Below are 16,483 nucleotides of genomic sequence, written 5' to 3' on the forward strand. Positions count from 1 at the left end.
TTTTGTCCTGTCTACTCCCATCATATACTTTATTTTATCAATTCCCCCTTTTTTTCACTTCTTTTTGTCATGTTGCTTTCTCTTTGTCATTCTCACTCTTTCTTCCTTTCTGCTTTTACTGTTGTTGTTCTTCCTCCCTTTTCTTTTCTCTGTCTTTTTTATCTTCTCCTTCCTCCTGTATTAATATATATGCCTGGCCTTTCCCCTCCCTTTTGGTTTTCAGATTTCGGACCAGATTCGGCAGAGGAAGCCAGACTCGTACTTGTGGCAGTTCCGTAGCCTGGAATATGCTCTCATGCTTTGTTCCTTTGTTGGCGCCCTTGGTGGTGGCTTCTTTCTTGCTGCTGCACTCTTCATCGAAAAGGACCGGCAACTGGCAGAGCAGTATTCACAAGGAGGTAAGCCTTTAGGGGAATATTAACTCCATGTTATGTAACACACACAATGTCCAGTCATGAGAAGCATATCAGAATGTAGGACACAGGTAAGTATACCAGACTGCAATAATAGAAAATTCCTTAGCGTCCCACAGATCAATCTGGAGACATGTGGGTTATGTCCCCCTACCAGCAGGTGGAGATAGAGAGAACGCCAGAGGTCTAGTATACATGAGCCTTCACCTCAGTATTCTCTCTATCTAGCAGGTGGATGGTCATACCCGTGTAGCTCTGGATTGATGTGGTTCCTGGCCTGTTCTTCTGGGGGTTGAGGTGTCCCTTCCTGGGACTTTCGGGTACACCCGGTGGTGCCAGGTCCCTCCCTTTCTCCCCCCACCGGCCTCCCAGTTGGTTACCCAGGGGTGGTTTGACTCCTGTGGTGGTAGCAGCTCCAGCTTCTCTCCTACCTCTTTAAAAAAAATGTTTTTAATTGAAAAGCTAACGGAGCACAGCCTGAGCACAGCTTACCAACAGTGGTATGAGGGAGCCAGAGGTTTTGGCTTCAGCGCAGGATCCCTGCGGGGTGAGTAGCGTCTTCGGAGTCCGTGAAGCACTGCTGCTGGTATGGGAGCCAGAAAGCAGCGTCGGGTGTCTGTTCTGCGTGCTCCCATGCTGAGATGCAGGATGCACAGCATCTTGATGTCGCCGTTTTGCCTGGGTCTGACAAGCTTGTTGAGGACTGAGCCAGTTTTGGCGGGCTTCTCGGGGCTGTCTGCCACACACCTGTGGGTGCCATTTTTGCTCTCCCGCCGCATGGCAACGCAGAGGTGGTGGCAGCAGGAAGTCAGCTCGGCTCTGTTTTGCCACTGCTCCTGGGTGCGCTCGCTGGCAGCCTGAGTGAGAGTGCCTGCTGTGGTCCTGAGGTCGAAGACACTCCATTTCCCCCAAAATTCGTGCTGTTAATGCACAGGGTGTTTTTGATGAAGAGGCCTGTGGGGGTACAGGCCTCTTCTTCACACTAGACCCCAGGGGGGCCCCTGTGGAGTTCTCCATCGCCTTTCCCTAAGTGGCCAAGGTTGGAGGTCCAGTACGACCTCGAGAAAATTTCAGTGAGCTTGGATGTGGACGAGGGGCGCTTGTCGGGTGACTCTATGCAGGCCCTGTCACACCCCTTGGAAGTTGGGGAGCTCCCGCCAGATTTCGGTGATGAACTTACGGCGGTCAGGCTCTTTCATAAGGAGGAGCTGCCGGCTTTCATTATCTGGGCTCTGGAAGTCTTGGACATTTCCCCATCCAGAGCCCAGCCTCCTGAGGCATCTGCTCCTTCCATTATTCAGGGACAGTGGCCTCCTTGAACTTTTTATATTAATGAGGCCATGATGGTTCTCATTTTGGCACAGTGGGCTACCCTGGATGCTGGGTTGTGGGTGGCGTGAGCCATGGCACGATTGTACTTGCTTCCTACAGGGGAGATGGTCCTTATAGCTTCCAAAGGTGGATTCCCTGATCACTGCGGTCACCAAGAAGACCACTTTACCAGTGGAAGGCGGCATGGCCCTCTAGGATGTGCAGGATTGAAAGCCGGAGTTAGCTCTAAAAATGTTCTTCTAGGTTGCTGCCCTGTCCCTCCAGGCCTCTGTTTGTGGTTCTTACGCCGCCCGGGTGTGCCTTTCTTGGGTGCAGAAAGCTGTCTCGACTGATGACGTCGTTCGAGTTTTACCATTCTTGGAAACTGGATTAGCTTACTTGACAGATCTTTTCTGTGATCTGCTCAGGGTTTTGGCTAAGGAAGTATCCTTTGCCATGACAGCTTGCTGTTGGCTCTGACTAAGACATTGGGCGACTGATACGGCCTCAAAGTCTCACCTGGCACAGGTGCCCTTCCGGGGTAAACTTCTTTCGGGGCTGATTTGAACAAGGTAGTTAAGGATTTGGGAGAGTTCGAAGGGCAGTGTCTGCCCAAGGTCAAATCCAAAGGTTACATTCCGCTCTGGGCAGTCCCGTTTCCAGGAAGCTAAGTGTTTCCGGCCCAGATGCTACAGTTCCTTACAGAGGTCCTGTTTTCAACAGAGGCAGCAGCCCTTTCGAGGGTATCGGTTCTCTAGCGCCCTCACCTCTCTAGCCTCCTCAGCCCTTTGGATGTCCCAATGATGGGCCCCTGGCCCATCCCCTGTTGGTCATAGGAGGACGACTATTGCTTTTCCTGGGGGAATGGGCCAGGGTTACCTCAGATGAATGGGTCTTGGAGGTGACCCGAGATGGATACAAACTAGAGTTCACCCACTTTCTGTCAAACCTTTTCATGGAATCGCCTTGCAAGGCTTACAAAGATGGCGGCGGTCCGGGACACCCTCTCCACCTTAGTTCGCTTGGGGGAGGTTGTACCTGTGCCCCCGTCAAAGTGGTGTTTCAGCCGCTACTCCATTTATTTCTTGTTTCCCAGGAATGGTGGGTTGCTTCAACCTGTGCTTGACCTCAAGTAAGTGAACAGGGTGCTACGGGTCTGCCATTTTCGAATGGAAACTTTGCAGTCCGTGGTTACAGCTGTGCAGCCGGGGAAGTTCCTGACCTCTCTGGATCTCAAGGAAACCTATTTATACATTTCCATTTGGTCAACTCTGCAGCGATTTCTTTGCTTCATGATTCTGGGCCAGCACTTTCAGGTCCAGGTTATGCCTTTCGACCTGGCTACGGTGCCTAGGACATTTTCCAAGGTCATGGTGGTTGTGGCGGCCTTCCTCCGATGGGAGGAGGTCCAGGTTCATCCTTACTGGGACGATTGTTTAATCTGGGCTTCATCTCACAAGGAGAGCTTGCGTGCGACTGACCGGGTAGTCGGTCTTCTGTGCTTACTCACTCGGTTGGGTGGTTAGTCTGGAAAAGAGCCAGTTGTCTCCATTTCCATGCCTCGAATACCTAGGGGTAGTATTCAGTACGTAGATGGGTACAGTGTCCTTGCCCTGGACGAGTCCTTGTAGCTTCGCTTTCAGGTGGAGAATCTGCTGAATCTGCCTGCTCCTGGGTGTGGGATTACATGCAGATCTTAGCAAGGAGCCATATGCAGTCACTCTAGTTGAACCTTCTCAGTCGTTGGTCCCATCTGTTGGGTGACTGCCTGGTCCGGTTACCATGGTCAGTGCAGGCTTGCTTTGCGATGCATTGTTGACTTCACCTGGCACATCTGGAGTGGAGGGTTCCCCTGGCAACTCTGAATTGGGTGATTGTCACCATGGATGCCAGCCTGTCGAGCTGGGGAGCTCATTGTCTGAACAGGACAACCCCAGGGGATCTGGTCACAGATAGAAGCATCCTTGTCAGTCAAATGCTTGGAACTACGAACGATTCGCCTGGCACTTCGACAGTTTCTGCCTGTCCTTGGGATCAGGTGGTGCGCGTACTCTTCAACGATGCCAACCAGCAGGGGGGCACCAAGAGTGCACCTCTGGTGAGGGAAGCTGCTCTACTTTGCCACAGTGCAGAAGTCCACCTGTCCCTGCTGTTGGTGGCTCACATAGAGGGTTCGCTGAATGTACAAGCGAACTATTTCAGTCAGACCTTGCTGCACCCCAGGGAGTGGGAGCTCTACAAGACTGCGTTCTCGCGGGTCAACGACTGTTGGGATTCCTGGGATTGATCTGATGGTTCAGAAGGCCAACACAAAGGTGCCATGATTCTTAAGCAGAGGCAACGAAATTGGTTTGGAGTAGATCAACACTCTACTTCAAGACTGGCCTCAGTCCTAGCTGCTTTATATTTTCCCGCCTTGGCCATGGTGGGGCGCGTGTGGGCCACATTGCGACGCACCCAGTCCTGTGATTCTAATGGTTCCCGATTGGCCGAGACGCCCTTGGTACGCAGATCTAATTCAACTGCAGATTGACAGCCCTCTTGTCATCCAAGAAGAGTCTTTGGTTCAGGGCCCATTCTCATGGAGGATCCCTCCCCCTTTGATGTTAGGGCTTGGCTCTTTAGAGGACGCGCCTAAGGAAGAAGGGGTATCCAGAGAGGGTGATTACCACTGTGCTGCAGTCTTGGAAGCGTTCCACTTCGACGGCCAATTACAAGACTGACAGACCTTAGAGTCGTGGTGCTCAGTGGTGGGTCTTTGTGCTGCCTTGGCATCAGTGGTGACCATCTTGGCCTTCTTACAGATGGCTTTGTGAAGCACCTGTCCCTCAGTTCTTTGAAGGTCCAGGTGGCAGCTTTAGCCTGCTTCAGGGGTCGCGTTCGGGGCATCTCTTTGGCAGCCCATCTGATGTCATTCTTTCCTTTGGGTGATTCACTAGCATCCTCATCAGGTGGTTCTTCCTTCTTAGAATATTAATCTCTTTTTGTGGGTGTTACAGAGGGTGCCGTTTGAGCCTCTGGATAGGCTCTCCTTAAAAGATCTCACATTGAAGATGGCCTTCCTATTGGCCATCGCCTCAGCTCGTTGGGTGTTGGAACTGCAGGCACTGTCGTGCAGGGATCCCTTTCTCTGCTTTACGGAGGCAGATATATGTATTCAGACAGTTCCATCCTTCCTTCCTAAAATAGTTTCCCATTTTCATCTGACTCAGTCATTGTTTCTTTCCACTTCCCACAGGGATGACTAGCCATCTGATTTCTGGGTGTTGCGCTGCCTATATCCGTGGCGTATTCTCCTTCAGTATTTGGAGGTTACCAACGACTTCCTTTGTTCGGACCATCTGTTCATGCTCTTTGCTGGGCACCAGAAAGGGGAATAGACCTCTAAGGCCACTGTTGCCCGTTGGCTGAAGGATGCCATCTCTTTGGCAAACGTGTTGGCGGGAAAATTGCCACCACTGCATTTGCAGGCCCATTCCACCGGAGCCTCAGTCGGTGTTCATCAATGAGATTTGCTGGTCGGTGACTTGGTCTTCTGTCCATACGTTCTCGAAACATTACCATCTGGCTGTTCTGGTGCACAGGGATGTTGCTTTTGGGGCTTCAGTCTTGATGGCTGGGGTCGCCTTTTCCTGCCCCACTTGACTACTTTGATATATCCCACATATCTCTGGATTGATCTGTGGTACTCTGTGGAAGGAACAATTAGTTATAAACTGGTAATTTTCTTTCCATTAGTCCCAACAGATCAATCCAGAGGCCCACCCTTCTACTCACTGGTGCATCCTCTGTGTTCTCCATTGCAAGCTGTTGTTTGGTGTCTTGTGTTTCAGGTTCCAAAAAAAAAGGTCAGAAGGACAGGTAGAGATGTTGGACAACAAGAGCACAACTACCTAACTTCGGCACCACTGGGGTGGCTCTCGTCCTTTGGAATGAGAGGGCGCTCAAACTCTATTTTAGAGGCAGGAGATTGCTGGGGTTAGGAATTTGTTTCCATTGCTTTGGTATCGACAGTACTGAGGTGAAGGCTGCTGCACAGGACTATGTATAGCAGACCTCTGGCGGAGGGGGAAATGTTGCAGTAACCAAAGGGTCAGTTGTTAATTGTAAATGCAGGAAATGGAAGTCTGAGTATAAGCACCCATATTAGCTGGAAAGCACAGTATCACCAAACCTGTTCACTGCTATGTCTGCACCCCGGAATCCCTGCTGAAGCTGGTCATTCTGTACAGGATGCTTCCACTTAGGTTCAAATAACAATCTGCCTGGAGCTGGGACATAAACTTTCCAGCCAATGAGTAAGTCTGTGGATAGCATCCATTGTGAGAAGTATACAGTGGTGGAAATAAGTATTTGATCCCTTGCTGATTTTGTAAGTTTGCCCACTGACAAAGACATGAGCAGCCCATAATTGAAGGGTAGGTTATTGGTAACAGTGAGAGATAGCACATCACAAAGTAAATCCGGAAAATCACATTGTGGAAAGTATATGAATTTATTTGCATTCTGCAGAGGGAAATAAGTATTTAATCCCTCTTGGCAAACAAGACTAATACTTGGTGGCAAAACCTTGTTGGCAAGCACAGCCGGTCAGACGTCTTCTGTAGTTGATGCTGAGGTTTGCACACATGTCAGGAGGAATTTTGGTCCACTCCTCTTTGCAGATCATCTCTAAATCATTTAAGAGTTCTGGGCTGTCGCTTGGCAACTCGCAGCTTCAGCTCCCTCCATAAGTTTTCAATGGATTAAGGTCTGGTGACTGGCTAGGCCACTCCCTGACCCTAATGTGCTTCTTCCTGAGCCACTCCTTTGTTGCCTTGGCTGTATGTTTTGGGTCATTGTCGTGCTGGAAGACCCAGCCACGACCCATTTTTAAGGCCCTGGCAGAGGGAAGGAGGGTTGTCACTCAGAATTGTACGGTTACATGGCCCCATCCATTCTCCCATTGACTGCGGTGAAGTAGTCCTGTGCCCTTAGCAGAGAAACACCCCCCAAAACATAACATTTCCACCTCCATGCTTGGACAGTGGGGACGGTGTTCTTTGGGTCATAGGCAGCATTTCTGTTCCTCCAAACACGGCGAGTTGAGTTCATGCCAAAGAGCTCAATTTTTGTCTCATCTGACCACAGCACCTTCTCCCAATCACTCTCGGCATCATCAGGTGTTCACTGGCAAACTTCAGACGGGCCGTCACATGTGCCTTCCGGAGCAGGGGGACCTTGCGGGCACTGCAGGATTGCAATCCGTTATGTCGTAATGTGTTACCAAGGTTTTCGTGGTGACAGTGGTCCCAGCTGCCTGAGATCATTGACAAGTTCCCCCCTTGTAGTTGTAGGCTGATTTCTAACCTTCCTCATGATCAAGGAACCCCACGAGGTGAGCTTTTGCGTGGAGCCCCAGATCTTTGTCGATCGACAGTCATTTTGTACTTCTTCCATTTTCTTACTATGGCACCAACAGTGTCTCCTTCTCGCCCAGCGTCTTACTGATGGTTTTGTAGCCCATTCCAGCCTTGTGCAGGTGTATGATCTTGTCCCTGACATCCTTAGACAGCTCCTTGCTCTTGGCCATTTTGTAGAGGTTAGAGTCTGACTGATCACTGAGTCTGTGGACAGGTGTCTTTCCTACAGGTGACCATTGCCGACAGCTGTCTGTCATGCAGGTAACGAGTTGATTTGGAGCATCTACCTGGTCTGTAGGGGCCAGATATCTTACTGGTTGGTGGGGGATCAAATACTTATTTCCCTCTGCACAATGCAATAAATTCATATACTTTCCACATGTGATTTTCCGGATTTAATTTGTGATGTGCTATCTCTCACTGTTACCAATAACTACCCTTCAATTATGGGCTGCTCATGTCTTTGTCAGTGGGCAAACTTACAAAATCAGCAAGGATCAAATACTTATTCTCCACCACTGTAAGTTGGTAGATTTTCTTCAGGATGTAGGTAAGGCTGAAGCATCTGGGATAATGGATATTCTGTCGGTGGCTTTATACATAGAGCCTTCAGTGTCTATGAAGGAGAACCAGGTACAGACAATGGCAGACACAAGGGTCACTTCCCAAATGCATGGAAACTGGAAGATAGTCACTTCTAGCAGTACAAGGATACTGGAAACTTGCAAGAGGCATTTCTGAAGCAATTAGAAACATGATGGCAGATAACGGCCAAATGGCCCATCCAGTCTGCCTCTCCTCAGTAACCACTAATTCCTTTTCCTAAGGAATCCTACGTGTCTGTCCTACACTTTCGTAAATTCTGACACAGTCCTCATCTCCACAACCTCCACCGGGAGGCTATTCCACTCATCCACCACCCTTTCCGTGAAAGAGTATTTCCTTAGATTCCTCCTAAGCCTGTTTCCTCTTAACTTCATCTCATGCCCTTTCTTTCCCAGAGTTTTCCTTTATTTGTAAAGGCTTACCTGTATATCAACGCTATTTAAGCATCTCCCTCTCTCCCGCCTCTCTTCCAGCATATGCACGTTGAGATTCATGAGCCTGTCCCTATGTTTTATGACTGAGACTGCTTACCAATTTTCTAGCTGCCCGTTGGACTGACTCCATCCTGTGTATATCTTTCTGTAGGTGCATTTTCCAGAATTGCACGCAGTAAATGGGGCCTCATCAAAGACTTATACAAGGGCACTATCACCTCTTTTTTTTTTTCCTGCTGGTCATCCCTCTCCTTATGCACCCAAGCATCCTTTTGGCTTTGACCATCACCTTTTCTACCTGTTTGGTCGCCTTAAGGTCGTCAGACACAATCACCCCCAAGTCCCGCTCTTCTTTTGTACACAGAAACACTTCACCCCCTATATTGTACCTTAGTTGAGGGACCCACTTGTGTGAAGCAACAATGGATGTGGTGCTCACCAAGATTCAGTGGGAGTCTGGAACTGACAGGCTAGGATCAGTTCTACTGTATCGTGTGGTTCAATGTAAACACTTGATCAGAGCTAAATTATATTAGAGCAAACATCTTCAGAAGGGTAAACTTTAAGAAAATGAATGATTCTCCATGGATAAGCAGGATATAGTCAGCTATACATTTGGGGTTTGATGTAGAGAGCTACACGGGAATGGGGTTTGCGGGAATCCCGCAGAACCCGCGGGATTCCCGCAGGGACGGAAGCAGTTCTGCGGGGTTCCCGTGGGGATGGAAGCAGGTCTTGCGGGGTTCCCGCGGGGATGGAAGCAGCTCTGCGGGGTTCCTGTGGAAGTGTAAGCTGCACTGCATCAGCCTCTCATCTACCGAGTACCTTGAGTGCTGTCTCTTCCTCCTCCTTGCTTTAACAGCACAAATGTGGAAAGTCTTCCGTTAAGGAGATGGTAGAGACACAAATGCTGATGGAATTCAAAAAGACTTGGGATGAACACAAAGGATCTCTAATTAGAAAATGGAAGTTATAAAAATCCTAACCTTAAATGGCTGCATGTGTGTGGATGTGTCAAGTGACGCTTAGATGGTGACTCTGGCTGTGATCAACTAGGGCCGATACCGGGCAGACTTGTATGGTCTGTCTCTAATATATGGCAGTCTGGTTTAGGATGGGCTAGAAAGGGCTTAAACAGCAACTTCAGTGGCTGGAACATAAGGACAGTGCTGGTCAGATTTTTACGGTCTGTATCCCACAAATGAGAAGACGAATAGACTGGAGTGGGCTTCAACGAGAACTCCAGCAGTTGGAACATAAGTATAGGGCCAGATAGACTTCTATGGTCTATGTTCCAGAAACACGAAAGAAAGTATATAATATCACACTCGTTAATTTAATCATGAATTGATAATGAGTGTGACTATTGGGCAGACTGGATGGACTGTTCAGGTCTTTATTTGCTGTCACTTACTATGTTACAATTAATCCACTTTGCTCCCGGGCTGATGCGCAGACCTCAGGTCTGACATGTGGTGACCTCTCAGCACGCAGTGCCAGAAATCTGAGACAAATCTTACATGTGCACACCAGAGTGTTCTAAGTTTCAGCTTCCATTCCTTCCTTGCCTACAGTGATGTGGCTCAAATCCAGAGAGAGACTGAGGGAGCTGACCAGAATTTTCTTTTATGTGCCATTAAATTCTTGCGGGGATGGGTTAAATTCTTGCGGGGACGGGTGGGGATGGGTTAAATTTTTGCGGGGACGGGGGGGGATGGGTAAGATTCCAGTGGGGACGGGTGGGGATGGGTGAGATTCTAGCAGGGACGGGCAGGGATGGGTAAGATTTCTGTCCCCGTGCAACTCTCTAGTTTGATGTCTTCCCGATGGCTGCAGACTGAACTCTCTTTCCAGAGCCCAGAGAAGACTAGAAAATCTCTCTGGACATGAGTGAATGTTCCCTCCTCGTAACTGACACTCCTCCTCCTCAGTCTGTTCTACAGCTAAAGGCAACGTCAGCCTTAAGGGGAGGTAGGAGAATTGTATGGCTGATTTATCCTGCTGTCCATGGAGAGCCTGCATTATAGGTAATCCACTTTATGTTAAGGAAGCTTCGACAGACCTAGGGATCTAAGAAAGGTCTTCCTTTTGCAAATTTGGTTTCATATATATCTTTAGCCATTAGCAGCCACTTTTGTGATCTTGGTCTAAAAGTCTCTATGTATATTCAGATTGTGTTGCCATGTGGTGATAACCTTTTTATCATCAGCAAAACTATATAAGAGGTATCTTTTATTAGTTACTGATTGGCTATATCAAAATAAGCTAAAATTAAATCCTTTAAAAAATGTCTTTATTAAGTCAAGAACCGCTGAAAACGCACAACATAACTGCTTAGCAAAGAAACTTACATGGGTCAACATACAGTGATAACTAAATCTACATATGAAGTAGCACATACAATGAGTTTTATCTTCAGGTCTTTATCTGCCATTATCTACTATATTATTATGCATGTTACACATTCCAAAATCCACAGATGCCCACTACCAGACTATTTTTCTATAGGACGGGGCTAAGAAATCCACCCATGCTTGAAAGATGTATTTAACCAACAAAGCAGCCAATTGAGCATCAAAGCCCCACTTCTCGGAGCGGACTTCCATCACCCATCAGAAGAGTAGTGTAAGACCATTCAAAATAAGATTGTAGTGTGGCCTCGATCACCTTCAGTGCCCCCGTCCACAAATGATGTAGGGAAGGACATTCCAAAAAACGATTATAAGGTAGTTCCTGTATGAATTTTACAGTTAGTACAATTAGCATCTTCCCAAAGGCCCATTACAGCCACTTTTTGCTTAGTGGTACAAACTGTGTGCAATATTTTGTACTGAATGTCCTAATGAGTGGTATTTGGAGTGACTGTATCTCTTCAAAAGCAGGTTGTAGATTCTGAATCGTTACTTTTTCAGCCATATTTAATTGCTAAAATTAAATCTTGATGAGACTAAGGTACTGTTGATGAGTAATTCTGTTATCCTTGAGCACCTACTTTTGCTATTGTTGCCCCTGTGAAGAAGTAAAAGTTGAGCACTTTCTTTTCTTCCACACAGTAAAGCTGTCTCAAAATAAGGCATTCTGTAGCCTGAGGATGGTAAGGCAACTCGGATTGTTTTTGCAACCACAGATTTCATGCAGTTATGCAAGCAGTAGTTTCAAGTCTTTCAATCTATACTGGCTTGTCAAAAGAAATTTCTCAGCAGATTACAACTTGTACAGAATGCTACAGTTAAGATAATTGCTTGTAGTACTCGCAGGGGCAGAGTCTTTCCAATTCTTTTTTTTTTTTTTTGTATTGGCTTCCATGGAATTTCTGATAAATTCAAATTGTTACGTTTGGCATTTTTGTTTTTCAGTAGTATGACAGAACAAACTTGATAAGTATAATTGACCTCATATGTTGTATTCATCTCAGGCCTGTAATTTTGCCATTCCCCGCTAGTAGTGTTGCAGTTTGTAGAACCATTTGCCCTTTAATCTTAAGGAGATAGATTATTCTCAGTTTCAGTGTAAGCGTAACATAAATGTTCACAATAATGGAATATACAGGCATATGTGTGAACATAAATGCGATTCTGCTGAAACCCACTTAACTTACATAGTGCGTATTTGCAAGAGGCTATACACAGGAGCAGACCATGGGCTTTTGACATAGGTGGGGCTCCCAATTACATATGTAACTTACACAATATCAGCATTTCTAAGTATAACTTATACATATTAGTGGGTGCCACTCCCCGAATGCTTCAAGCATGGCTCTTTCACTCTGCATATACTGCTGGTTGTATAATAAGTTATGGTCTGAATTCTATATATGGCCCCAATAAAAATTAGTGCTAATCACTATTCTAAATAGTACCTGGATTGCTCATTCGGTAGAGCATCGGACTTTTAATCTGAGAGTCCAGGGTTCAAGTCCCTGTTCAGGCAATTGAGTTTTTTTTACTCAGAAGTAACCTGAGGAAATACTTCTTCATGAAAAGGGTGGTGAATTTGTGGCATATTCTCTCGGTGGAAGAGAATGGAAGAGGCATGGGTGGGTCAGGGGCATTCACAAAAGATGTGCGCAGTGTTACCGAGTAATAGGGATCTTCGCACCAGGATTTACACCAGGTTTCTAAGTCCTCACTCCCAAAATTGAGCACAAAATTTGACACTCTGTTCTACAAAGAGCACTCATCCTGGAGCGCCCATAATTTTTATTGGTGCCATTTCTAGAATTTCCATACTGGGACAGAACAAAGGTCCATCATCCCAGCATCCTGTTTCCAACAGTGGCCAATCCAGGTCACAAATACCTGGCAAGATCCCAAAAAAGTACAAAATATTTTATGCTGCTTATCCCAGAAATTAGCAGTGGAATTTCCCCAAGACCATTTTAATAATGGTCTATGGACTTTTCCTTTAGGAGGCCGTCCAAGCCTTTTTTTAAAACCCTGCAAAGCTAACCACCTTTACCACATTCTCTGGCAACGAATTCCAGAGTTTAATTACACGTTGAATGAAGAAACATTTTCTCCAATTCGTTTTAAATTTACTACTTTGTAGCTTCATCGAATGCCCCCTAGTCCTAGTATTTTTGGAAAGAGTAAGCAGACGCTTCATGTCTACCCTTTCCACTCCACTCATACTTTCAGTGATGGTTGATAAATTTTAAATGGGTTTGTGGTTCGTTATGTGCACAATAAGTTTTGGGACAGCTGAGACTGCACACATGAATATAAAGACAAATGAGTGAAAAATTTAGGTGAGGAACTGATCTATTTATGGAAGAGGTTCCTGTAAGATCTTTTTTGCCTCTACATTCAAATAGATAATTTCTGATACACACTCTATTACTAAGAAAGGGAAAGTGATTTCAATTTTTTCAAACAAGTTTGTTGTATTGAATCTACAGCTGTCGCAACACAAATTGCATTTTTTTCTAGATATAAATTTATACAACATTCCAAAATCTGGTGAAGCCTGGGACATTCCCAGATAAAACAACAAGCCATACAAAGAGAGACTGTAAGGCGCTAATGATGTTTTCTCTTAGAAGAAAGAAAGGAAATGAGACTTACAAGTATTCAAAAGTCTAGCAGGTAGTGCTTTCTGTAACATGGCAATCTCCACAATAATGGGTTATCATATAAAAGCAAAGGTATAGTTTTGCACTCTGGGACAGAGAATTTGGATCTATCTGGACGGGTCACGTGCCACCCAGGAGAGAGAGAATGTTTTTAGCCATGCGTCAAGAAGTTAATTCCCTTGGTGGAACTTTTTTCCTACGATGCCCTTGTAAACCAATGGCTAAATATCTTAATGCTCAATATATACTCTTTGACCCAGAACCAATTACATTCTTTCCTAGATATTAATATGGTGGCTAAACAACCTGCTGAACCAGAGGACTGATGCTTTAGTGAGTTAAGGCTGACAGGGAAGCTATTATCATTAATCCATCACAGTTAATGGGAACTAAAAGATTTGCAGAATTCAAGCAAGCTTGGGTCAGAAGTATCTTAGTGGTGGAGGACAGAGAGAGAAAACAGAACTGATTTGAGTGAGACGTGTGACAATCACATATGAGCACTCTGGGCAGACTAAGTAGTCATTTTCTGCTAACATCTGTAACTGTCACGTGAGGTATGTGTTCTGTGGTTGAACCTGCAGGAAGCATTTTACACGCCATGCTTAGTGAAGCACATATTAATGCTCTATTTTCTGGCAGTGCTGTGAGCTCTCAGTGGTTGTATTTGCATTTTATTTTGACTTGTGCCTTTCTCCTGCCCTCATATTAATATATTTGCACCTCCTGGATTTCTTTTTTAAAATTTTGGCTGTGAATGGAAATATTTGGGTTTACCCGAGTGACAGTGGACTGTCTGTCCCGTGTATGTTACATCTCCCTCTATTTTCTTCCCATTCCATCTTGGAATCTCTTTATCCCTTATCTCTTTCCCATTCCACCTCCACCTACTTCCGTAATTTCTTTCCCATTTTCTCAGGTGGGACTTTCTGTTTTTAATTTAGGTATTTATATTTTAGTCATCTCTTTTAACCCAATAAATGTTGTGTGCTGCTTTTACTTTCCTTTTACTCCCCTGCATTACGCATTCTTTTCACCTGCCTGTCAGTTTGGGGGGATAGGCACCCCTAAAATTCTGCACACAGCCCTAGATAACACTTTCTTCCCCCTCCAATAACTAGTCCATTCTAAAAGAGCAGCATTCCTTCTGCAAATGGCAGTTCTGGCAGAACCTGTGATTGTCGGTCTCTGTTCATTGTGGGGCACTGCCTTGTCTCATCTCCAGTAGCTACCTTCCTTTTTTGTAATACTTCAGGCACCAAGTCCAACTCTAACCTCTTTCCCTTGCCCCTCCAGGTCTGACAGAGGAAGAGAAGATAGTGGTGCCTGGGAGAGGAAGATCCACAAAAGTTCCCGTCTCCAGCGTCCTTATCTGAGAGGCTGCAGGTGGAGGGCCTTGGTGACAGGGGGTTGTGGGTATTTGCAGACCTATTGAAGGAAGACGAGATGTACTGTTACTTACACTGAAGATCACAGCATAAACCTCTGGCTCCAAAACAGAAAGAGCAATGCTGCCGCAGTGCGAGATCTGATGCTGCAGGGAAGATGCTCGTGCAGTAGAGCTGGCAATGATTCTGTTTTTAATGGTTTGCACTTTATTAATAAAATACTAACTTCGGGATTTTTATATCTTCTGGACCAACTCCATCTGTCATTGTCTATAACTAAATCTGTAGTGCACAGCGCTGAAAAGAGAGAGCGAACGTTTGCATGTCTTGTGTGATATTGTGGGAGATATATGTCAGCATATGGTAACAAGGTATATAAGTAATGCCACACTGGGAAAAGACCAAGGGTCCATCGAGCCCAGCATCCTGTTCACGACAGCGGCCAATCCAGGCCAAGGGCACCTGGCAAGCTTCCCAAACGTACAAATATTCTATACATATTATAAGGTGTAGTATAGGCAGAGAATGCAGGTAGCTGCATATTTTTTGCCTGTTTTATAAAAGCAAGTCTTCAAAAAATCATTCCACATCCAGGTTCTAAAAATAAACTATCTTACCTAGGGGTCCTTTTACTAAGTTGCGTAAGCATCTACGCACACCAAAATTGAGTTATCGCCCGACCACCGCATGGCTCTTGCGGTAATTTCATTTTTGGCGTGCGTCCGATACACGCATCTGAAAAATATTTATTTTTGGGCACGTGTAACAGGCACACGCAGGTCATTACTGTCTGGATTCTTTACCGCTAGGTCAATGGCTGGCGGTAAGGTTTCAGACCCAACATGGATGCGTGTCAATTTTGATTTTGCTGCCCATCCATTTTCGGCAAAAAAAAGGCCCTTTTTACAGGTGCGCTAAAAAATGGATTGGCGCACGCCCAAAACCCGCGTTTACACTACCGCAAGCCATTTTACAGTGCGCCTTTGTAACAGGACCCCTTAGTATTTTATAGGGATTATACATAAGGTCATCCAAAAAGTTTGATTACTCAATCCTCCATTCATACCATGAGCTCACTGTTCCCTCTAAGCTGAGTGGGAGTCTTTAACCTGCAGTCCTACATCTAGTAGCACTAATCACATTTTTAGTAGTGAAAGACAGGCAAGCTCTGCAGGAACCTAGCCCCCACCCCACACCCTCTCCCTCCCCCACTTTCAACAATGCATTTGGAGGATTCCTGCTCAGAGGGAATAATGCATGAGTTGTAATCATGAGTCCTTTTCTTTTTATATAAATGCTGTGATCATTTTCAGTGCATCAAGATGTGTCAGTGTTACATATCCAAAAATATATATATATTTTTTTAAAAGATGTTGATTCTTAAGAAAAGGAGCAGTACTTAACTTTCATCGAGAGTAGTCCCCTGAAGTTTAGTGACCAAATACTATGTAAGACAGTTTTTTTTTAGAACCTGGATGCGGAATGATTTTTTTTTTTTTTTTGAAGATTTACATTGATATTCATTCCTTTTGGGATATTCTGTTGGAACCTGTGTTTTATAAAAGCAAAATATGTACCTATGTGGTTTAGTTAAATAACCTATCTGAGAGCTCCCTCAGTGTTACAGTTCACTCGAGGAAGGTGTTAAGTTTGTGTATGTATGTGCTGGTAGAAATTGGTGCATGTTTGGTTCAAAGGTGCTGATCCCGAGCCTAATGGTTAGTGCAGTTGCCTGGGAACCGGCGGGTTTGATTCCCGCTACAGCTCTTTCTGACTCTGGGCAAGTCACTTAACCGTCTATTGCCCCAGGTACAAAATAAGTACCTGTATATAATATGCAATATGGTTACAATCAAAA

General features: G+C 45.6%; 1 protein-coding gene and 1 non-coding gene across 3 annotated transcripts in view; both read left to right on the forward strand.

Moving 5' to 3' along the window:
* Nucleotides 1–14,880, forward strand: part of SPNS1 (sphingolipid transporter 1 (putative)) — a 55,705-nt gene extending 40,825 nt beyond the window's left edge. For both annotated transcript variants that reach the window (XM_030209434.1, XM_030209433.1), the window contains exons 12-13: nucleotides 224–398; nucleotides 14,534–14,880. In XM_030209434.1, coding sequence (XP_030065294.1) covers nucleotides 224–398; nucleotides 14,534–14,613 — 255 coding nt within the window. In that variant the 3' untranslated portion in view covers nucleotides 14,614–14,880. The remainder of the gene's footprint in view (nucleotides 1–223; nucleotides 399–14,533) is intronic.
* TRNAK-UUU lies at nucleotides 12,024–12,096 on the forward strand. Its single transcript has one exon. It is a non-coding gene; the product is annotated as a tRNA-Lys (tRNA).
* Nucleotides 14,881–16,483: the final 1,603 nt, after the last annotated feature.

The sequence above is a fragment of the Microcaecilia unicolor genome, chromosome 7, assembly GCF_901765095.1.
Source record: "Microcaecilia unicolor chromosome 7, aMicUni1.1, whole genome shotgun sequence".
In the NCBI taxonomy this organism is placed as follows: Eukaryota; Metazoa; Chordata; class Amphibia; order Gymnophiona; family Siphonopidae; genus Microcaecilia; species Microcaecilia unicolor.